This window comes from Catharus ustulatus, chromosome 7 (genome assembly GCF_009819885.2).
Source record: "Catharus ustulatus isolate bCatUst1 chromosome 7, bCatUst1.pri.v2, whole genome shotgun sequence".
In the NCBI taxonomy this organism is placed as follows: domain Eukaryota; kingdom Metazoa; phylum Chordata; class Aves; order Passeriformes; family Turdidae; genus Catharus; species Catharus ustulatus.
Genome location: NC_046227.1, coordinates 12,379,880 through 12,404,966, shown reverse-complemented (window position 1 = coordinate 12,404,966; position 25,087 = coordinate 12,379,880). Strand labels below are relative to the sequence as shown.

Sequence of the window (25,087 nt, the reverse complement as noted above, 5' to 3'; positions counted from 1 at the left end):
TGAATTCAGCAGAGACAATTTTAAAGTAAAAATGTGGATATAAAGGACAGAATCACTACTTTCATACAAACATTATTCATTTTCCTTTTGCTCTGGGGCATGATGTAACAATGGTTATCAAAGATTTTAATCAGACTCCAAAGACCGAAAGATCAAAATCAACTTTACCAAAAATTACCAGTTTTCACCAGCAGAAATGGGTGTAACAAATGTCACAAATAGAAAAAAGGTCTGAACCCATAACTGTATCCATGGAGTCAAAATCAGGCTTTGTTCCCTAACTTGGTCATAATGAAATACATCTTTATCTAACAAATATTCTGTTGAACGGAGCCAAATTTCTTCAGTAAAAATCTGTGGTATTTGGGCCTTAAGCACAGAGAATATCACTGCACTGGTTATGAGACACTGAACAAAGGACTGCAGCTAAGCGTGGCTGAATTTGATAGGCATCTAGATAGAAAAAAAAAAAGGATGAAAGAAATCTGCAAACACTGAACCAGGGCTTTGGAGGGCTTTTGTTGGGTTTTTTTGGACCATTTAATAAAGACAGAAAAAATATCTGCGACCAGTCACAACAACAAAAAATAGCATCAATGTCAGCAAAGGATTAAGGATAGCCAAATCAGGAATTCAAAAGTGCAAGCAGTCCATTGTGCTAGTATCAAAATATGATAAAAGCCATGTGTGCCTGTACACCAACACATACCCTGCATGCTGCCATACAGTCAAGACAGCAAGACCATTTGAAAAATTATATATAAAGTAAGGGTGTTTCAAAATGTTTCTGAAGAGAGCATTTATTTATATAATAACCTTGGATGGCTTTGAGTGAGCTGGCTAGTGGCCCTCACTGCAAACTTTTCTCCAAACTTGATCAAGCCTGTATTTAACCTGTTGTTGTCCAGTTTGGAAGCAGCTTTGGTTTAGCATTAAAAACAGCAAAAAAGCACAATTAGCTCCTTGAATTGTCAGCCCTAGTTCCCACTGAAATCAAAGGATCAGGTTCAAAGCATGCCCCAGAGTGTGGTAAACTTCTCACAGGAAATGGATACGCAAGAGCAAATGCTGACGACTGTGGAATGTACAAAGCAGAGCAATATTTTAGGTCTCGAACCTCGATTAAGATTCATCCTTAGAAAGTATTGCAGGGGGGTTACACAGCAGAATTGGATTCCTTCTAATTACTCTGGTTAGGTTCATGAATGAAAAAATGTATTCTTTAGAGACATTTTATTAACATCCAGAGATATCAACATTTCTGACTCAGCAGCTGACACAAACGTACACAGCAGTTGCGTTCACGCTCTCTCAGGTAACAACATATTCATAAGCACAGTCTGTCACAATTAGCTTATTAAACCAAACCTAGAGAAGAGATGTGATCAATATACTCAATATATAGAACATTTCCTAAGAGTCCTGGGTTGTGAGTCATCTCATCTGCTCTGACCTAAAAATATTTTGAATAAGAGGATGTATAACACTGAATTCCAAACCCAAAACATGCAATTCCTCATACTGACTTTGCACGATCAACATTTTTGTGCCGGGACTACTGTATCTACCCTGTACATGACGCCCATTCATTATCACATCTCAGGGCTCAAAAAATCTTTTGTATGTTCCCTTTTGTATTATTTTTGGCTGTGGGGAGGAAGAGGTGGGGACCCGTCTGGGAAACAGGAAGCAGGAGGGGAATGTGTTGTAGAATAAGGGCAGAACAAAAAAGAATAAAAGAGCATTTATACCATTTCTAAATGATAATAAACATATAGGACCAAAGCCTGCCTCTAGCCATGTGGGGAGCAGCGAGCTCTTTGGCAGAAGTTTAGACTTTATTGGGAGCACAGCAACTGTCCAAGTGCATTTACAAAAAGCCATTTGCTGCTTTTTTCTTTGATTTCTTTTTAATCACGTGGGCAATTTTTTATCTTACAAGAGCAAGAAGATGCGTGTGCTACTGTGATAAATATGCCAATCTGGGCAAGGAAAAGAAGACAACAGACTTGAGTTTTGCTGTTGCACAAAAAAAAAAAAAAAAAAAAATTCAGACTAGAAACAAAGTGATGGGAAGCACAACCGGATTCTCAGTTGGGGTAAATCAGCACAGAGCAGCCCTGATTTCATGGTTCCTGTTTACATCAGCTGGGGACCTTGCCAATATTCAAAATCCATGAAATGCTGCTCTTGATTAGCACCACTTAACTCTGTGGCTTACATTAAACAGAATTCGACATGTTTTTTGATGGCTGGAGATGGTTATTTTCTATTACAAATCTGGTCTACTTTATTAGAGACAGTGTGACCTAAATGGAAAAATAGGAAAAATTTCAAAACAACAACTCTCAGACATCCTGATACTTGGATTTGTTTCTTTTCCCTATCTCTCTTTTTTTAAAGTTTAGTTCATCTATATGAGGTATTCACAAACTGGTTTCTTCTTCTACACCAGTTTTCATCATCTGTGCACAGAAACAACAGCCTCCATGTTTGAATGTCCCACTGCAGGTAAATGTGCATCTCACTTTAAAGCCAGGTGCCTTCCAAAGGATGCTACAGTCAAAGGTGTTCTCACTTTGCTTTTCATTTCGACACTCTTCTGCCAAGGCTTTTGTTCCAAAACCCTTAGCCATCAGGGATGTTGCTCAGCCTCAAAATCTCACAGGCAGTGGACTCAGGCTGTTACGCACCCTGATAAAAGCAGCATGGTCCTCTTTAACAGCAATCTGTGAGAGCACATTGGTTAAGAGCCTGCCATTATTGGCTCAAATGCTCAGCAGCAACCCAGGAAGGTGTACATAGGCATCTGAGATCTGTATCCCCAAAATGCATCAGATCCAAAAAAAGAGAGATGATCTGGCACAGCCATTTGTGGAGGTCATTAGCAGCACAAGGCGCGCTGTCAGAACTGGACAAGGCACTGCTCACTCCCTGTGGAAGGATCACAGATCAGCCTCATGGCAGCTCCCAGCAGGCCGTACGGTACTGGCTGGGATATGGCACATGGCACGGGAAGCCAGGAGATCCTGTTAAGAGCCCTGCCATTTGTTGACTTGAGAAAGCTCAGCAGGTCAGACCCTAGCTGCTCGGAGTCAGCACACCTCTGTGAGCCAATTGACACAACCACAGTTCGCACACTGGCTCACTTTCTTCAGTCTGTTGACTGTGGACACCCACCCAGTTGTTATGATTTTAATATGCTGCAATATGAAAGTGCTATTTCAGGACAAAGTTATTAATAGCAAAGCAGCCAGAAAATAGTCTAGAAGGAATGCAATGTTTTGGCATTCCTGGAAGATAGGATGACTTCCCAGCATCCAAGAAACCACCAGGGTTAATTCAAGATGTTTCTATGCACAAGCCTGTCTTTTGTCACTATATGATAAGCCATCATGACATACTTTCATAGGACCTGCACACTGCAACAGTCCACAGAGACTACAATGCAGAAAGGCCAAAAAGGTGGTACTTTGTTACTCTAAGTAGGCTGCTGAAAAGAGGAGGCTGGGTGCTGTGACAAAGCATGAGTACGAACAGGTTAGGAGAAGCTCTACTCTTCCTGAAGGGTAAGAATGGGACAGAACCTGTTTAAGCCCTTCTCAGAAACCTGTCTGCCTCCAGGACCTCAGAGAGGCTCTGATTTTAAACCTCTCTTCCCCCATCAGCACTCCCTCCTTCCCTTGTTTATTCATACTGCTTTTCCTCAGCAACACTTTTTACTTGGGGCAGGAGCTTCATAGTCAAGGCAAGTCACTGTCCCTTCTCAGGTTCTCTTTTAAACCTTCTATTCCTCCTAATAATATATCCTTGGAAATGTATTGGAGAATACTGTGGAAAACACCAGACTCTGACTTGTTTGTGTTGGTACCTTTTCCCCTACCATTAATTGTGAGGGTTCCCAAATTAATTCCAGGAGCATCACTGAGCACAACACTCAGCAGCACCTTGCAGAGATGCTGACATGCCTACCACAGGTAGGCACCTCTCCACTGGCAAGGCTCTTGGCATCCCTTCTGCCTGCACCCACACTGCTGAGAGGCTCTCTGCGAGGCTTTCAGCTTTCCAGCCCCATCCTTAAGTATCCTCCTTGCACAAACCGAATGAAATTCAACATTGCATCTTTCCCGAAGAGGAAAAGGCCCAAACAATGATGCCAGGAACTGGAAGATGTTCATGTTCATGTTCACAGCACTATAGTATTGCCCACTAAACCACCCAGCTCACTACTGAAAATGCAGTCCCCCACCACACTCCAAAAAGGAAACAAACAAAATCCACTTACTAACAAGGAAAAGAAGAAACATACTGCAGTCATTATAAGCCCAACAGTGGACATGTTATCTGGAATATTTCCAGCTCAGACATTTAAAAAATGCAGCTAGTTTACCTTAAGTGGCCTATTTTCCCCAGTTTCCCTTTTCCAGTCTACTTAAGTCCATACAGCATCTCCCAAGATAAGCCTGCCTTTGTGGGTTGGCTTTATATCACTCCTTCCCTCTATTGTCTTTCTGAGATGTGATGGAAGTCTCCAATGTCACGGCTTGGAAAACTACAGCCAGGTTCCTTGGCATGGTTTGCAGGAAGGGGATGGGAGGGAACTGAGGAAGGACAGCCTCTCCAGCCGCAGGAGAGGGGTCCTCTCATGGTACAGCCAATCCTTCCTGGCATTTTGTTTATCATTAACACTGTTTAACTAAAGTTGTTTATTAGTAGCCATCAAAGGTGGAGTCTGCAGCCAGCTCTTGTTGTCCCAAACACTGCAGATCTCTGTCACCATGCTTTGGTACAATCTCTGCAATTGCAAACATAAACATTATGTTCCTCCAAGTACAAATTACAGCTTTCAGGAACTGCAATTTTATTTTGGTTATAAACACACAAAGGTACCCTTTATGGTGGGAGAGGAGCCACATATGAGACCACAGGCTGAGTCTTTGCTTTGCAGGAACATTCCTGGGAGTACTCTGCTGCTTCACCGCCAGCCAGCTCTGCTTCCCAAGTGCTTAGCTTCCCAAGCTCTATGGTATCAGTGCTCAAGGGAAAGCCCAAATGCCTTGTGGTGGCCTAGGCTGCTGGAGGGAGCTGCTTCAGATCCTGCAGTCCAGGAATTGGGACTCAGAGAGAGACAGAAACACACTCAAACAGTGCTTCTTTAGCTGTAGCCAGCACTACTGGCAGCCTGTGCATTCAGGATAATTTTCCAGCACAACTTGTGACCTGGTTGTCAGTCTGAGCCCCCGCAGGATACACCACAGCAATTCTGAACACGTGGGCTCTGCTCAGAGCACCTTGAGGTGCTCTGACCGTCATCACAGTAAGCTTCAAGGGATTTCCTCTGTTTCAAGTGTCTCTAACCCTTCCCTGCTCTGCAGATGTCCCATCACTACCTAGCACCAAGCTCTCGACACCTGTCAAAGAAGTGTGATTATCAAATTGCTCCTCCAAGCCCCTGAGTACCCCTAGGCATTTCAGTCCTCCTGTCAAGCCTGCTAATGTGTCCCTTCTCTGCCACGAGTAATGATGCATTCCTGGAAGCAAAAACTGCATTTAAAGTCCTCTTTACATGTGAGCTAAGAGCTTTCTCTGCCTCATACCATTTTTACTCATAAATATAATATCAAGGTGATCGTGTTCTTCTCAGACAACTCAGAGTGTTCTGTAAGTAAAACCTGCAATTGGCAATTTATCAGATGGAAAAATAAAAGCCACATTCGGTTTCTCCCTACACTTAAAAATGACCACGTGCAGTCTCTGAAGCACTCTGATCTTTTTAACAAGGTCATGAATATCAGCTGAGGGCACGGGAGGAGAAACAAAACCATCCTGTACATGTTTTCCTTTCTGTGCTGCTTTCTTACTGAGGTTTTGCTCACTTTCTAAGCAAAGAGGAAGCCTCTGCTGTTCCAGTAACCCCGTGTTTATCCACATTCCAGCAACCAGTGGCTGCTCCTCAGGCTCTCTCCAAGGGCAAACAACTGGACCTTGCCACAATACAATTTTGAACTTCAGCCACATCCAGCTGTGAGTGGGAGTGAGGTGGGAGCCCTGTGAGAAGCAGTGATAGAGGCATGGGTGATGGGACACCATGAAATCTTTTGAAAATGTTGCTCCTGCAGGCTTAGACAAAAAGCCCAGCACACTCTTTGCCTAGTGAAAGGCCTGGAAAATGCACTTTAGAAGGCATAGCCTTAGGAGTCAGAATAAATCCTCCCAGATGTCCCTGGTGACAAAGCAGCCCAATGTGATCAATACAGCAGCATTATTAACACTGCGCTGCCTTACATGAGGATAGTCATATGTTCTTGCCTCTGCTGAGAGTGGGGGAAGGGGTGCAAACTCCTACAACAATTCACAGGGGAAACGTCTCTCTCAAAATCATTAAGCCTGCACAAAGAATCTCTTACCCATTTTCATGGAGGCTGCTTTTTTGGGAACTGCTTTTTTTGCTTTTCTGCTTCACTAATACTGATCAAGCTCGGGTGGAATCCTAGAAATTGTATGTGCTTTATAATTTTCTCAAAAAGAAGTTTTGTTTTTAACAACTTAGGATCTCTATCTTCAGGCTTTTGTTTCTGCAGCCATGAATACCCTCCATTGTGGGGGCTGGGTATAGACACATAAATGCAGGTGGTTAACAACAGAAGGTAGGACTTAATGGTTTGCAATTTTTAAAAAAATATTATGAGAATTAGCAATTAAGTGCCATTTGGATTCCAGCAGAAATATTAGTAGCAAAAAGGCATGTCTCTATATACATAGATATACACATATATCTTGCTGCTGCTCCTGAGCCCCAGCCAGAGTCACAGCCTTTCTGTATCTGGCTCTTGACAAACACATTTACAGACAGTTCTGGTAATTCGGGAATGGCAAGAGAATGGGATGATGAAGAAAAACAGTCCTAGCCTATCACCTGCTTAACCACAGCCAACAAATCTGAGAATTTTGTAAAAACTAGGTCCAGTGTGAGCCTGGTGACAAGTTTGCAGAAAGCTAGCTACATGCCAGGTGACTCTGACTGGGAGAAAAGATATCAGAGAAGCTAAAGGCTAAGTGGTAGTAATTGCATGTGAGGAAGAATAATAATAATAATAAACAAAATAATAGTAATTACTAATAATTTTAAAACAATGAGAAAGCCCTTACCAACAAAGAGAGGTGTCACCCACTGCTGGGAAAAAACCTACCACAGAAATGGTGCATCTGCACCAGCCACCTTTCTCTAGCGCTCGTCTGGGACAACACATTGTCAAAACCAGAAAACTACAGACTTGCTCCCTCTCCACTGGGAAGAAATCTTGCAGTTCTTTCCCTCTGACACCTCTCCACCAAAAAACACTGAGACCATCAAATCCAAACCCTGTACCAAGAAGGTTAAAAATGCTGAACTTGAGCACACCAGGCCCACCTCCACATTGTGTCTGGTAAGTGTTTCTCACCAGAGAAGTGTGGTGCTGCTGCAGAGCTGCTGGCACAACGTTCTTCCAGAAAGGGGTGCTGCAGAAGTGTCTAGACAGACTAAAATTAAAAAGAACAAATTATATGACACTGCCCACTGTCTGCACAGCAGGGCCAGATTCTCAGAGGGAGGAGTAAATAGCTGGTGCCATAATCGTAGCTAGTGGAGTCAATTTACACTGAGCAAGGATCTGGCCCAGAAAAATATTCCTGTAAACTTTGCAGCCAAAAATTCCTCTCCTAGACCACATTCCACCAGTCAAACTGCCAGTGAAGACAATTGCAGAAATAATTTAATTAAAATGGAGATCAGGGAGCTGGTATCCTTTTCAAGCTCTGCTCTTGACTTCCTCTCTCCAACAACTGAGAGCTTGGGTGTCCCAGTTTCCCAGACTGTAAAATCGGCATGCTACAGCTTCTCTGCTTTCTGAGGACAATGGCTGTGAAGCATCCTATCTGTTCAAAGCCCAACCATCAAATCAAACAGATATCTGAATGCTCTAAACCTCCAGGTCTTGGATGAAAGGGCAAGTATTTTTCTCTGCTGAAACAGCTCTGTCGTTGCTCTTGGAAAATTTGATCTTCAAAAAGGCAACTTGCAAGTTTTGCTTCCAAGACTGTAGGTGTCAGGTTCTCCAACTTATTGGGGTACTACTAAGGATTTTTACTGCTACAGACTGCTCAAACTTGCCAGCACAGTTCTGGTGCTGAAGAAAGAGCTAAGCAGAGAGTACTGCTTTCCCACCATTTCATCATTCATATTTTGTCTCTGAACTTCAACTTTTGTTCTGATTAGCATCTGAGAGGACAGTGAATTTTCTGCATATTCAACTCTTTCAGGAAGTCATTAGATGAAAAAATACACCCAGGATGCAGACCAGTGCAATCACATGATCAAGTCATAAGGATGGTGCCACGTGATGTCTCATTGCAGCAGGTCCTTTGTTTTCACTCCTCAATTTCTGTTAAAACATTTGACTTTTTATATGCTTGTCTGCAGAATCATTAGCAATGGCACATGGTTTAGGACCTGTTTTTTTACAGTCCTCATGTCTCACACAAAAATCTCTCACAGATACCAACAACTTAAGAGCTTTTTGAATAAAGGGGAAGTAGTTGACAGTTTCTGAGAGAAGTTTTCACAGAGGCAGAACCAAGCAAGAACCCAGAGAGCCCAATTGCCTGCAGCCAGCTGTTTGCCTCACTGCTATTTGATGAGGCCCCACTGTTTTTTATAACCCCAGCAGACCCTGCATGGAGCCAGCAGCTTCCCTCAGCACAGCAAGGAAAGGGAATCACCCATCTTCTGAAACGCCAGGAAAATATTTCTTTGTCCTGCAAGCAGCCCAAGTTGACTCAAAGGGGCAGAGATGGTTAAGGAGCACAGTGGATAAACACAGCAGGAAGGCCCAGAGTCCAGGGTGTCCCAATAAGCAAATGGAGAGCACCTCACAGCCCAGAGCAGCTGAGGTTTGTGTGTTCCCCTTCTATCTCTGGCTCAGGCAGGCTCCTCTGCCTTTTGTGAGGGGCTTTGGCAAATCCTCTTTTAAGGTGCATGGCCAGGGTGCAGGGAGCCACACTGCTCAAGGGCAATACAGTGGATAGTGGCAGAGTGGGGGGAACTCCAGAGGGACGACAGTGGGACCCCACTACAGATCACACAGCATTTCAGACAGGCTGCTCCCTGCCCACATTGGAGCAACTCCCTTTCTGAAGAGCTGTGCAGCCCATGGAAGGACCTCTGCAGGCTGGAGGGGTGGGCAGCGAAGAACAATCAGAATTTCACCAAAGGCAAATGCAGGGTCCTGCACCTGGGAAAAACAACCCCATGCACCAGCACAGACTGGAACTGACCTGCTGGCGCAGCTCTGTGGAAAAGGACGTGGGAGTCCTGGTGGGCAGTATGTTGTCCATGAGCCATCAGTTTTCCCCTGTGGCCCAGAAGGCCAATGGGATCCTGGGGTGCCCTAGGAAGAGCATTGCCAGCAGGTCAGGGAGCTGATCCTGCCCCTCTGCTCAGCCCTGGTGAGGCACATCTGGAGTGCTGTGTCCAGTTCTGTGCTCCTCAGCACAAGAGAGACACAGAGCTCCTGGAGCAAGTCCAGAGGATGGCAACAAAGATGATTAAAGAACTGGAGCATCTCTGTTATGAGGAAAGGCTGAGGGAGCCCAAGGTTGTGGAGTCTCCCTCACTGCAGATATTCAAGAACCCCCTGGACACAATCCTGTGCTATGTGCTCCAGGATGACCCTGGATTAAACCAGATGACAGACTGTTGTCCTTTCCAACCTGACCCACTCTGTGATTCTGTGAAGAGAAGGGTGCAGGTGTGCTGGGTGGGCACCCAAATTCAAGGGGCCTTTAGTCTTCAACTGTGGCCCAGGTTAAACTCTGTTTCACATCCATCAACCGTGAAGTCAGTGGTGTTTAACTAACTAACCAACATACAGATACTTTTTCCCAAACGAAGGTAAACCATGCAGTTAGCAGCTTTTCCCAATACTAATACCATCCCACTGTTACATTTGTGCTTTTAACCTCTTTGAAATGCTGAGATCTTTCATGACTCACTGTCAAAAGCCAGCACTTAGAACCAGCTACCATCAAGTCAAGTCATCAACACCAATTTGACTTCATCCCATTTAAAGTCTGTTTCACTAAACAAACAAACACAAATTTGGCATCGTTTTTTTGTTTCCCTTTACTCTGATGGATCACAGCCCTTGTTATAAAAACATGCTTAATAAAAACAAATTGGAAAACTAAGGAAACTCATAAAAAGCTCTGATTGTGAAGAAAAGCAGGAAAAAGGGCTTAAAGAGGAAATGCTACATTTTTCTGTGATGCCAACAGAAAGACGCAGTTTATAAAGAAAACCACATAGTGGCAGGAAATAAATCCTTGAGACTGAATTTGGAAAAACACTAATTAATGCATTTACAGAAGAAACAGCAACACAACATGCACATCTAACACAAAGCAGAGATCTAGTAAGGCTGACAAGAGTCCTAAAACAGGTAAGACACAGAGAAGACCAATATAGTTTTGAGGACACATTCTAAGCATCTGATACACAGAAAAACTGGAGGGAACAGAGAGATGGAAAGTATGACAAAACTCCAAGGGACATGCACCTTTATTACTATCTGTCACGTCTGTTCTGCAGTCAGAGTTGTAATCTCCAGTCAATGAGCAGGGGTCTCATTTCACATTGAGATAAAAAAATCCATGAAATAGGTAATATGGATGAAGATGGGGAAAAGCATCACAGCTTTGTGCAACTATGAACACGGTGAATCCAAACAAAGCAACAGACTTGCTCATGGAGAACAGAGAATATGGAAGGGAGAAGACTTGGGCACCAAAAGACGACAGTCTGTTATTCCTCCCCTAAATTAGGTTTTAGCTAATTTAGGCTTCCAAAGAATACAAGGCTTCACACCAGGTGGATTTCAAAGGACACTGGAAAGCACAACTGAGGTATATATTAAGAAATGGCACCTGGCAGAATTTCATGATCTAACAGTGCCAATTTCCAGAATTTGCTTGTTTGTTTCTGGGCCAGATCTGCTTATATGCAGTTTATTGCTGCTGAATGAAGACAGAGACCAAAAATGCTTTTCATCATGTGCAACCTGTTCTTGAATCTCATTTGCCTTCAAAATTAGCCAGTAAAACCCACTTGCTGAACGCAAGTGACCCTTCTCTAACCCTAGAGACCAAGCTGCAGTGCAAATGTGTGCTTTTCCCCCATGACATAACATAACGTGGCACAACACAACACAGACTCACGCTGGATTCCAGCCAAAGGAGGAGGAAGACCCCACTTCCATGAACCTGGTGTCTCCTCTGAGATGCATTTCCAATCTGACACACAGTGCACATGACAGATTCTCAAAATGAAACGTGTCTGGCCATCCACATGTGCACACAGAGGGACCCTTCCTGACTCACATTTATACTACAGCATTTCAACATCATTAAAACACAGCAAAAAGGTCTCAAAGAGGATTTGTGTACAGAAGTGGATTTTAATGTGAAAAAAGGCCACTCTGATCATTTAGTCTCACCTCTGGATGACATAATTCACCAAAGTGCACAAAGAGCTCCCTTGAACACTCATTTATAGCCGCTTTCAGATTGGTTTCCACTGTTAGACATGAAAGTCTGAGGGTCAGTCAGAATGGGAACCTTCCTTCTATCCATGCATTGAGACTTTCAAGAGACCTCTCTCACCTGTCATCATTACACAGATGGGTATGACTGTCCTGGGGAAAGCTGTGCCTACACCAGACATTATCCAACCTTGCACTGTTGGGGAGGCCACATTTAGCTCTTAGAAACATCTTCTGGCTCCTTCCCACACCCACATTTTCTTCATTTATAAAACCAGTGAAAACAAATCATGCTTCACCCTTAGTTTTATAGAGGGCAGCTCAGGACCTCTCATTCCTTCACAGAAAGAAAATTTCTTTCTGTACAGTTTCCATTATTTATTAGCTGAAGGTCGGGGGAGAAATGGTATTTATAGGATGCCTAAGGCCATGCTCACTATAAAACAGAGTAAGTCAATATAGCTACAGCACAACTTAGTGGCCTGTTGTGCAACATTTAAAAAATGTACTCTCTCATTACAGCACTCGAGCATATCTCCTCCCCAACAGCAGTGAAAATACATTTATGAGAGCTATAGAGCAGCAAGATTGTTTTAATCAAATCATTAACACGGGTGTGCTGTTTTCTGCCCACATCCTGATATTTAGTCCACATCCTGACAAGATCTGGGATTTGTATAGACTATTCTCCTGAAAGGTGTCAAGTGACTTCGTGGACATTGGGCCAGTGTAAATTCACTGTAACTTTGGCAGATCTGCACTCACTGACTGATCTGAAATCCCCAATGTGATGTGGATACTACTCTTTCCACTAACAAAGAGAAAAACCATTCAGAACTGAATGCCAAAGGTCTCCTTGACCTTTTCCACTTAAAGAAATGTAAATGAGACAGAAATTCCCATCTTACACCATATTGGAACATCACCTGACCAGAGATGCAGCTTGCTCAAACAAAACTGACTGAATGGCATATGGCATAGCTTTCACTGCATGAAATAATTCTCACAAGATAGTCTCAGTGAGGAGAAGCCTTCAACCTAGAGCATCCACTCACAGGGGATGCAGCTAGGGCACTCAGAATCACATACACTAGAGGTATTTGGGAATAAGAAACTACCCATGCCTTGCTTCCCTTGCTCTCCTTCAAATGTATTCTCGTAAGAAATGCACTTCTCATGTGAGAAAAAGAAATCCCAGTGCAGCCTTTGTATAGCTCTGTGCACCTACTGGCATTTCTCCTCAGCACTCAGAAACAATGCTGGGAAGTCACCCAGACAGTCACCTGTCTACCAAGTCTCTCACACCAGAAAGTAACTCCACGCTGGAAATCTGTTCTCCCTCTAACTACTGGGTTTATTCATGTTTTAAACAAACACCCAGAACTCAGAAAGCCCAAGACAATTTAGGCACACTCAGTAAACAGTATTTAAACCTGGCACCCTGAAACTTCTTTGCCACCATCCAAGAAAGATTACTAAAGGAATCACTCCCAGAAAACAGCAAACTGTCCTGAGTGAACAGAAAATCAAGGCTGCCTGAAGTGAAAGCATGAGTTTTGCAGTCAACTCAGAAGTACAGTGTGGTGCCAAGGCCCTCATACTATCTTTTAGAGCCCCAAATCACCCCAGATGCTGAGGGGGTTTTATTTAAGCACACAGCTTCAAACAGGAGGCACTGGAGACAGGTATTTTAGCCTGTGTCTGGAAGGTTTCAACCTGTCATCAATGTAACAAGCACCAAAGTTCCCACTGACCTTAACTGACTTGTTCCCTCTAAAAAAGCTCCTTAGGTGAAGCCAGGTTCTTCTGTTTTCAAACACAGGAGAGAAGTACCAGTAAGAGAAGTCTAGTGTTTCCCTGCACTAGAAAGTAGGAAACTACTCCAGGCAGCATCCACTTACCCTGAAAGAAAAGCACCTTACAAGCTCTTTCACTGGTTCACATCGCTTAAAGCAGTCTAGCTTGTCCTCCAAGATACTGGAGACCTCCAAAACTCCTAAATGCTTTCTTCCTCTGGTCTGACCAGAGAGAAACATGACTTACTCTCCCTATTTGACTTAACCCCTGCTGCTTCTTCACAGGTTTTTTAGAACCCCAACTCTCAAGAGACTTCTGCTTACATCAGAACCATCTTTCTCAGCACCAAAGCCAAGCTCCCAGTTTTCTCAACTGTGCAGGAAAGCCTATTGACATAATTCAACACTAGCCAGAGAGATCAAAACCCAAGAACAAACAGAAGAAACACGTACCTTGGTAAGAATCTGAGGTACAGCAACCTTCAGATGATCACAACCACTATGGGGTGCTGGCATAGCTTATGAACAATTGGGGAAACCCCAGCTGTGACACCACCAGAATGAACTGGGACAGCAGCATCAGGTGGAGCCAGAAAAGAGCTATTTTACCCAAACTGACTATTCTCAGTTCAGTCCAGTGCTTTTTGCTTTTCCCTTATTACCTTAAAATGCAGACAAATTTAAAAATAAAAACAAGAGACACTGAAGTTCATCCCCATCTGATCTAGACACTAATGAGGGAGGCTTTTTCCACTGGCACCGATTTTCCATTGTGCAGCAAATGCAGCCTGTCCACTGTCCACGTGTCAGAAACAAAGCCACTTCTGGCCTGATGCTTTCCATATGGAACACTAGATCCCATCTTTCTTCTTCCCTCTGCCTTCCTCCTTTCCATACTTAATTACTCACAAAGCAGCTGTAGTAGGTTGCAGATGAGTGGAATGTTTTCTTCAGAGCAGCACAAATTTTCCAGACAGACTGGGAAGACCAAAAGAAAGAAAAGAAAAAACAAAACCCCAACAAGAACTGTTTAGTACTTTTCACCAGCCTGAAGCAGGCAGCAAGCTCTGCAGGGCTGGCACACTTCAAACCACTGCACAGCCACAGCAAAAGAGCAAAGCTTCTGAGCCACTCAGCCCACCCTGTGCCCAGGAATATGGGGCATCTCAGATCCAGAATCCAGCAGTAAGCCGGAGGTGCCAAGCAGGGCAAGTGCACTGACTCCAAGCCAGCACAGCACCTCACAAGCAGCAGCCAAGCAAAGGAGAGAGCAGCAACTGCAAGGAGACAAGGGATGCACGTGACTGCACTGCTTTTGTGCATCTTGTGTATCAACAGGTCTTGCCAGGCCCTTCCCTGAAGAAGGGAGAGCAGGCACCCAAGTAGGAGACCAGAAGTATCCAGACACTGCTCATGCCATCAGGTAGTGTTGTGGATGCAGTTCTCCACAGATGCAACAGTCACAGGATGCAGAGAATTTGGATACCTTTGACTAGCCAAATTGCTAATAGTTGGGAAAAAATAATCAACTTTTAGGGACGCAAGACCTGAAATGAAAAGCTAAAGTTGACAACAAAGTGGAAGATGTCTGCCAAATGAAGTATCTCACACTGAAAAGTGCCAGGCCCTCAGGAAATTCTAGGAACTACAATTTGTTGAAAGATTTCTACCAAATGTTCTCAGAAAAGAAATACACTATTGTCCAGTCTTTTACTGGAATATATATTCACTTTGGAGTCAACATGTTGTCCACTGAAATGTCACACATCCAAGATGTAATCTCTAAGGGCAAAAATCAAGCAACACAGTGACTCAAATCTGGTCTCACACCTAAGTACTGTGATGTGCATTTTGGGTGTAAAAAGCAAGCGGACAGGAGCACCTCTCACCCCCCTTGTACTCTGCCACCCAATGAACAATTTTCACCATGGCCTTTGATCACTGGAACCTTTGTTTTCCATCCAGCCCTGGTGGAAAACAAAGGCAGGCGATTAAAGGCAGTCCCGTACTTCACCCCCACCAGCACAGAGCAATTCAGCACAATGTTGATTCCTCTCCTGGGCTGGAGCAAAGGCAAGTCAGCAGAAACTGCAAATGTTCAAAACCCAAGAACTTTCCTTATGTTTGGAAGTGGACTTTGCCCACTCGAGAGTCAGGATTAAAACCAAATGCATGACACCATAGTAGCCTATTAGTAGTGAAAGTGTTTTTAGAATCGAATTTACTTCTCCTGACACATGCCTTTTTCCTCACTGCACAATTTAAATACTTATTTTCACTGTGATTCCCAGTCACTTCACTTGTACCAGAAGAATGCTGCAGTGACAGAGCTGCAAAGGCAGGTGGGCCAAATGATCCTGTACAAAAACCACAAACCCTGTTTCCAGGGCTTTTTGGATTATCTAGGTAGAGATAGTTCCATTGATTGCAGTTTCTGTCAGAATATGCTACCTTTGAAAGGTCCTTCATGGTCAGACACCAACCCTATGTCAACATCCCTTTAAAACTCACCTTCTGAGGGTACAGGTTTAAGGACAGGATTTGTAAATCAAGACTCTAATTGGAATGTCTCAGAAGAGCTTCTCACAAGCCAGCGTCCTTCTCCCTCACATCCTTTCCCGTAAATCATACCGTCTCCCAAGTCTGCCTGTGTCACTGTCTACTTCTCTATCCCTTGCAGAGTAGGAGCTGCTGACCTCATGTATGATTTAAACTCCAGCTTTGCACTCAGGTCCACAATGTTGGGAAATAACAAGAGGATTAAGACATGTGACGCATTGCCAGTAAGCACCATGTTCAAAACCAGTATGGCACTTCAGTAAGTATGGTTGGTGGGCCTTGAGCAAGCATAAATGACACAAATGCCTCTGCACAAACGACCCAGGCTCTTTGGTGCGTGTGGTACACACACTGCACACCTCTTAACAGTTCTCCAAAAAGCAACACTTGTAATGAATACACAGTTGCACTGAGTGGAAATGCTTTGGACTGGAAAGGATTCTTCACATGCAAGAACAGGGAGTGGATTGGTATCTGCTTCAAAAGGATTAACAACATCAGAGCAGCTTAATAAATCAGAGTTAAACCTTTAAAAGAAAAAAAATTAAATGCCTTCTGCCCAACCTTCTTACACTCAACTCCAACCCCTACAAAAACTTGAGAAGGGTCAAATCAGTGCCATGCACAGGTTGTCACAAACACAACCTAGACCTCTGCAAAGGGACATTTAAACTTACCTTTCAAAATCTTCTCTTGATTTTTTATAATGGCAACACCACCACACCCCTGCCGAGGGCTTCTCTGCACAGGAGCTGTCCTGGCGGCTGGTGTGGCAGGATCTGGGCCCACAGCTCCAGAGGGGCTGGCTGCCATGTCCCCCACCATGGTCCCTGCACAACCCTCCCCTCTCCAGCCACTGTGCCCAAGCACCACAAACCCAGAACAGGAATCCCCACAGCAGCAGATCAGAACACAAGAGCTGCCAATGCATCTTGTAACTGAAGAACTGAACAGCAAAGGTTTGGTGTCCTGATTAAATCCAAGATGTTTAACTATCTTTGAGCATAAACATGAACTCACAGGCAGATTACTCTCCCAGGCAGCCTAACAACCTGAGCAGCCAAGCAATCCTCCTCACCAGCTGCTGCCAGAGCAGGAATGGTAAACACAGCCTGGTGACCAAAGCAATACATGAGTTTTTTCTGAGGTACACACCTATAAATGCCACAGTACTTTCATTTTCTTAATGCTGCTGGAATCAAGTAAGAGTTAGAAATCCTAGGTTGTTTGGAATTTTTTAATAATAAAAGACAACAAAACAAATCTTCAGTGACTCAAATACAAAGAAAGTATAAAGAATATCAAATTTTAAAAATAAAAGGTCTCTGACCTTAAAGACAAGTGTCTTGGGAACCAGGAACAACTTTTTAACTCATAGTGGCAATGTTGGAAGGAGGCTCATTTCCTGGCAGGTTTGTTATGTTTGCTTGCTACAGAATCCACTGAACTCTGTACTTGGAGTGAATCCACACTAATTTTGACCAAGGCAGAAGCACCCATAGTACAAAAGGGACATGTGGGAGAAGAAATTCAGTAACTGAGGTGAGCGATTTTTGCAACCTCAGTCTAAAAGACACCACAAAAATGGCACTCCCAGCTCCTGAGCACTGCCAGGAGTTCGGAAGTGATGGGGACATTGTAGATGTAGGGAATACACAGGAGGCACTTTAGAGTCCAGGGAAACAGAAAGAGGAACTCAGCACTACTCTTGAAAACACCTTTATTAACTCTCAAAAATTCAGGTTTAGCATCAAGAAAGAAAACCACCATCAATTACAATGTCTGGGCATAACTTTTAGTGAGGTTTTGAGCATGATGATCAAAAGTCTACAATTTTTCTTCTCCTCTGCAGAATGTGACAAACTTGATGGGAGATGAGGTGTACTACTAACCCACTGCTTAATGTACTAAAGAGCAGTATTTTTAAGTCAGTGAGCAAAATCCCTTTGTTTCATTAGGACAACTGCAATCAAGGTCGTTCACATGCAGCTACAAAGAGAAGCAGCTTCCTTCTTGCTTCCCTATAATGTTTCCCAACTCAGAATGGAGAAACAACACGCTGGATGTTTCTCAGTGGAGAACCATTTGACAAAGCCTCAAAAAATCCCCCAACAATATCCAGAAGATACCATTTGCCTCAACCCTGGAGAGCTTAAGTATGAAATTACTATCTGGAACTGAAAATATTCTGCCATTTCTACATGGAAGTATCAGACTACAGACTAGCTATGTATGATTTTCATGTAGCCTATTCTAATCTATACACTGCCTATTCAGTAGGACATACAGAAATGGGCTTGTGGGAGGGCAGATTTAAGTATCCCAAACAAGTAAGAGAAAATATTTTCTAGCTGAGTACCCACATTATGATTGTGCATTGCTTAAAGGTATTTACCCCATTTCAAAATTACTTGATACAAGTCATTCACATAATCTGCTATTTTAAGACCTGTAATGTGGATTGCAGGACTCTATGCTTTCAGAATGCCAAGAAATAATCACTTTTCACAACAGATTCTATAATTAAGCAATTGTGCAACAATAGAGACAGCAGTTTCAAGTTTGTCTTTGCTCTCTTTGTCCATCTCTTTCTGTAAGGTGACAGGAGCATGCATTCAGCACGTGGAGCAAGCAGAAGGACTGCAGGTATAAATGAAGCAGCTTCAGAGTCTGAAATACACTGCATTACACATGTGGCTGTTCTTGGAAGTCAACCATTTCTGAAAGTTATTCTCAAGAGGCATGATGTACTATAAGCACTTAAGAAATGTGTTACACTGTGACTGGAACCAAGATGAAATAGCAATATTAAAAGAGATGGTTTAGTTTATGTAGTGGCCAACTATGCCATTAAACTAGAACAATGGAGACGATGGGGAGGCAGGAATGTTCTTCAGTGTGATTTATTCCTTTCCAGTAGGAGTGGAAATTTTTCCTATAGGCCTGAAAATGACCCCGTCTGCCAAGCAAAAGCCAGCATTAAGATATAAGAATTCTGCTAGATTAGTCACCTTGGGATACTCTGCTCTCACACAGCACAGGCATCTCAAAGCCCTCTTCCAAGATGAGTCAAAGCTCAGCCTTCTGAGCTCCAGAAAAACCATTAGGCCTTAGCAGTCACTTCAGGAAGAGGGAAACTGAGGCTTGAAAAATTTATTAAAAACAGGCAAAGAAGGCTATATGAAAGGATCAACAGAAAAACAAAGGCTTCCTCAATCCTTTGCTTTACAGGAAATGTGCATCTTTCTTGAAAGGATCATTGTTTGCTGCAGCTGAGAGCAGCTGGGTCAGCCAAGGCAAAAGGAAATGTTATCAGGCAATAGCTATCAGCAAACAATATAATGCCATTTCCACTTCTGCCAGCCAATTAGACCTGTGCAGCCTGCTGACAGATGTGGGAAAGGCTATCTCCTCCAGAATAAACCAGGGTTTGGCACGAAAGCCCTGCTGGTTTTATACAGTTGCATCAGCTACACATGACGACTCTGTGCATCCACCTGTCTTTGTGCTCCCATATTCTGACATTATGGGAACTCCCATGCTAGAGACTGCCCTGTGCTCCCCATGAATATGAAGACAGCCCTAAAACGTCTCCTGATCAGACCCCTTTCACAATAGGACAGTGAGTTCTGAGTCCACCAAGGGGCCTAAGGAGAAGGACAATAGGGATGTTTAAAATGTCACCCTAGGAAGAGGCATATCTGATTACAAAAGATGCCTTCTGCACCCTGATCTTTCAGTGATGCCCTAAATGACATTCTGAAGGCAGGGAGAGTGAAGCCCCATGTCCACCCGTGCTAAATTCTCAGCCCCACTCTCCCCCTCTCTGCAGCCTGGCACACAAAGTGGGACCATGTGCAGCTGCACAGGCTATGCTCCTCAGAGTTATCTCCCTCAAAAACAGCCTCCTACCCACTTCCTTCCTCTGCAGAGTAATGAGCGCTCTTCAGCCTCGTGCTGCCTCTCCCAGCAGTCTGCTTCCAATCTCAGGGATGCCACATGAGACAGCCACCCCACAGCAATGGCATATGTGGCCAGAGGTCCTTCTGCAGCAGCGCAGCAGCCACGCAGGTGCTGATATCTCCCCCCGCCCTGGTCCTGAACTGCAGAGTCAGCTCACAGGGACAGAGAGAACTAGGACGGTTCTATCAGTCAGGATGAAGCACCAGGCAGAAACACGAGGTACCAGCCAGCTGACTTAGAGAAAACAACTCATTTCCCAATCCACACAGCCCACCTCTTCCTTTAATCCCTCTTCAGTGCCACAGAGGCACTGCTGGAAAAGCTAAACCAAGTTCTCTCTCCTGATGAAATTGTGCTATTGATTACCCGTTAAATTCTGACGTCCCCACTCCAAGAAAAATCCTCCTGACCTCAAAAGTGTTTTACCTGAAAGAGTACACCCAAAGCTCAGAGAGGAGCTCAGCTTTTGTTGCCTAAAAATCAAGCTCTCCCTTCCCAAAATGTTTTAAAAAAACATCAAACACATCACAGGTTCATTTCCAGCTTCCACTTCAGGTATTTCCAATTCCACAATGCAAACTACATCCAGGGTGGAATAAGGGTTTCTTTGTTTGCATTTTGCCTTCTAAAACAGAAACCTACACAAAAGGAGACTATTTGTTCCTACACAAAATCTGTGTTTGTTTGGTACATATTGCTGGGTTGCATTCATTCAACTCCAACACTAATTGTCAAAAGCACAGATACCAAACTTGCTCACGTTCCTCTTGCAGTGGGAAGGAAAAACTGGAGATCAGCTGACTGTGTGCAACCATTTAGCAACCTGCCTAAGCTGTCAGTGCCCTCTGTGAGTAATGGGTGTTTCACAATCTGAAATACGAGCAACTGGCCCAGCTGTATATTCCTCAGCCAGCAGCTACCAGACTGTTTTCCAGGCTCAGGAGAAAAGGAAGACAAGACTGTGACAATGCTTTCACTCCAAGGCATGCTCTGATTTTCAGTGGGGCAGGTGCATCTTTCATAGTATCACAATAAGCATCATTTCTCAGAGCAGGACCTGGCACTGACTACCCTCTGCACATCACGCACCAGTAGCTGCTAATCACAAAACTGGAGCTCACAAAGTGATAAAGAAGCTTGCTCTTAACCCACACATCTATTTTCCCCCTTAATCCTTGCCTTTTTAAGAGACTGAAGAAATCTCCTGGGGTGCTGCTTTACTGCTGGGAAAAGCACTTCCCTGGAACCTCTGTGGCATCACTGGAGCAGAGGCAAGACTCGTTCAAGTGTTTTTACTCAAAATTAAAGCTGCTGTTTCCCACTTATGACACATCCCATAGGGATCAGTCACTACCCTGTCAGCTGTCTTCCCTGAGTCTCAACTATAGCCTTTAGTTTTAAAGGGTACTTTAGAAACACACACATTCTTTGTCTCAAAGTTGCTACAGTTTGCCTAAAAGAAGTAAATCCCCAAGACCTGATTACGCTGCAAGTGATTTAGAAGAATTAAATTGGGGTCTCTGTGTCAGTGGGTCTGCCAAGCTTGTGAACAGCGTGGTCTCTGCACAGCCAGCTTCAGCTACTCCCACCACTGACACATCAGTTTTGCTGCCTGTTGTTTGCAAGGAGAGTACAAGCAGCAACAGGGGAACAAACCGTAAATACAGGATGCATTATGAAATATTGGGCACTGGTTGCAGGATTTGAGAGGAAATAAGGGAAAACGTAGCAAATTATTTTCAGCTTCTCTTTTTAAGCATACGTGGAGAATCAATGGGGTTTAACCGGGAGCATGACTTCAAATTCTGCAATGGTTACAGTGGGATTGGGTAGGTACATGCTACTACTGTATAAAACAAACTGCTGCTTTTCCACGCATAAAAGAAGGCAGAAGGAGATGGAGTATCACTCACAGCACTGCCTGAAGCATGCTGGCTATGTCAACACACTATGTCGCTTTGGACTGTTTGGACTGCTAGTAATGCAGTCCGATCCAACAATGATGCTATGAAATATTTTTAAAAATTAAATTATATTAACCTCTTCAGTTTAATTAGCATGTTAAAAATATAAAAGGAAAGATGTGACCATCATGGATGTGTGCACTGAATATTAATAACAAAAAGCATCCCCTCCCCCTTGGAGGATAAAGCAAAGTTGGTTCGGTCATTTTGCAAAATAAACCCTGAATGTGTTCACCTTGTAGCTGACAATAAACCTCTGCTTTTTGTGTGCACATATTCATGAAGCCAAAATGATTTTACTATGGTAAACCTTTGAAGATCCAGCCCCGGTCCAGCTGGCTGACAATGCTACAGCCCGAGTACTCCACAGAAGCTCTGCCATCCACATTTCTACCCATACCCACTTCTAAGGAAAAATATAATGAACACCCCAAAACTGTCACTTACTGGAGACCTAACACAGGCCACCCTTACACTAGCCAAGGCTCAGGTGAAGGCTGGCAAGATGAAATCCAGTGGCTCGTTATTCTTGCACCGATAGTGCCACGGGTCCGTGCGCTGCAATAGCACCACATGTCATCCCAGCCACACTCCACTATTTCTACCCACCAGCAGATGTTTTCTTTTTCTTTTAAAGAGACACCAGTTTCCAGAATTTCACCTGGTGTGTCACCTCCAACAGAAGGTTTCACATCGAGAAACAAGGCTCCCTCACAACATTTGGTCGTAAATAGAAATTCTGTCTTTTTCCCTCAGTATCCCAGCTGATAAATATTTATAGTTAACTGGGTTCATAGTGTATTTTATACAGCTCTTCTCTGTAACCTACTCTTCCCCTTGGTCTTGTATTCATGCTACCAGTCATCATTTTAATGCATTTATAATACTTGATTTCTATCTTTATCCTTTTTCTGTCTGCATATTAACCCTACAGTGCCTCCAAACACATTGGTTTACTGGAATCAGCCTAAGGCGTCATTGTTTCAAGACAGCAAGAAGTGTGCGTTTCTACTCATCTTCTAAGAAAAAAAGGGAAAAAAAAGAAAAATAAGTCTCATTCCTAGTTACTGAACTTAGCCTTAAAGCTTTTGCTAGTGCTTCCAGACACCTGCCCACCCTCCATCTCCGACTTAAGCTACGATTTTTATTGACATATACTAATTACCTGAAAATAAGAATGATCTATTCCATTTCCACCAGCTGCCAGTTGTCAGCACTGGCTAGAAGTGAGCAGGCTTGTTTAAAAGAACAAAACAAAAAAAAAAAAATCCAAGCTCAAAAATAAAATAAATAGTAGTCATCATAAAAACAAAACCCTAAAGAACGCCACCGGATCTCAGGTACTCTCGGGCGTGCTGAGAAAGACTGAAGGCAGACAGATTTGAATGGACTGCTCAGTTTGTCACGGTAAAAAATACAGATTTAAAGATCTACCCACAAGGAAAAAAAAGAAGAACCACCAAAAAAACCCAACCCTGAATTAAAGAACAAAAATAAAATAAAGCCAGAAATGCAGCCTCAATGCATCGACTGTCTGCACTTAAGAGATTTACAGGAGTAATTTAAATGATTCACCTGCTGCCAGTTTTCCTCCAAGGATGGCAAAGCTGAGAAGTAGCCGGTGTCGTGGACAAGCTGGAGTTCCTGGAATATACTATAACTAGCCAAGACATCCATGCTGCTGCTGAGCAAGACCCTTTCTTTCTGCTTTTGTGTGTGTTTGTTTGCTCGGGTGGGGGGTTGTTTTTGGTCATAAAAAAAAAAAAAAAAAAAGGAGGAGGAAAATCAACCAATGATAGATCCAGCGTCCCTTTGGCTTTGTTTTGTTTCAGTCACACTTTAAAAAAAGAGAGAGAGAGAAAGAGGATCAGCGCGGAGGGACGGCGAGGTTCGGGGGCCGGGCCGAGGAGGACGAGCGGCGCCGGCGCGCACCGAGCACCCCGCGGCCGCCGCACCGGGGCACGTCCCCGCCGCGCTCCGCGCAGCCCCGCGCCGCGGCCATGCGCGCTCGCGACCGCCTTCCCCGCCGCCCCCTCCCCTCTTTATTTTCGGGACACCACATCCCACATCCCGCCCCCCCCTCACGCCGCTTCCCTCCCCGCTTCCCTCTCACCCTCCCTCAGCAAGCCCGGCCCGGCCCCCCCGCGCGCGCAGCCGCGCGGCCCCACTCAGGCAGCGCGTGGCCATGTAGGGTAAACGGCGGGGCGGGAGGGGCGGGCCCGCCGCGCGCCTGAACACGCTGCGGCCCAATGGCGGCGCCGCTCGGGGCGCGGGGGGCGGGGCCGGAGCGCCGGCGCCGGCGGCGATTGGCCGGCAGCGCTGCTCCCGCCCCTTCCCCGCGGCTCGCGAGGCGGCGCGCGGCGAGCTATTTTTAGGGCGCTATATAAGAGGGCGGCGAGGCGCGCGGCGGTGGCAGAGCGCGGCGCTGAGGGGCGGCGCGGGGTCTGTGTACCTGCGCTCGGGCTGTGGGTGCCGGACGAGCCGCGGCCCGGCCTGAGGCTGCCCCGCAGGCGGTGCCTGCCGGATCCCTCTGCCTTTCCCACACTGTGTGCACCCCTCTGCCTCCCCCCAGCCTCGAGTCCCCGCGGCTCAGGATGGCCAGACTAGTCGCAGGTGGCCCGGGAGAGATGTGCAGCTTATTGAGGGTGTTGGAAGGAGTAGGAGTGGGAATACACCCCAAGCAGGAGCCGCCAGCATCAGGAGCACGTGTACGGTGCCTGTGTGGTCAGACCACGGGGAGCCCGGCTTCTGAGTGCTGATGCAGCCAGGCCGTCCCCAGAAATGCACGTGTGCTCACTAAGGCATCTATCACGGCGTTTAATGAGGCTGAGATGTGAGCCGAGCCCTCTCTGAGTGCTGGTTTGGGTTGGCTAATGAGCTGTTTGACCTTAAATGGTTAGTGTGGTGCAGAGCTTCCCCAAAATCGCTCTGGCACCGGGCACAGTTGCATTTCTGCTTTTGGAAGGATTGCAGAACTGAGTGTGCTCATTTGAAGATGATGGGGGTGGGGAGGGGCTTCCAGTAATAGAAGAAATATGTTCTCTTTGTTGCTCTCAAATTCAGGGGGCCCTGTGGTCCCATCGGTGGCATTGCCAGGACTGTATCTGGCCACCAGGCTGCAGGATGAATGTCCTTCTGCAGCCCCTTGATGGTGGGTTGTCACCACTGTGAGTTGGACTGGGCACCAGGGCAAGCAGATGCTGCCAGGGATTGCTAAACTATCTCCTTG

At 44.8% G+C, this 25,087-nt stretch overlaps 1 protein-coding gene across 1 annotated transcript in view; it reads right to left on the bottom strand.

Moving 5' to 3' along the window:
- Nucleotides 1-23,991, bottom strand: part of KLF7 (Kruppel like factor 7) — a 58,507-nt gene extending 34,516 nt beyond the window's left edge. Inside the window, exons 1-2 of the mRNA XM_033064884.1 lie at nt 23,972-23,991; nt 23,434-23,695 (exon numbers count right to left, since the gene is read on the bottom strand). Coding sequence (XP_032920775.1) covers nt 23,434-23,535 — 102 coding nt within the window. The 5' untranslated portion in view covers nt 23,536-23,695; nt 23,972-23,991. The remainder of the gene's footprint in view (nt 1-23,433; nt 23,696-23,971) is intronic.
- Nucleotides 23,992-25,087: the final 1,096 nt, after the last annotated feature.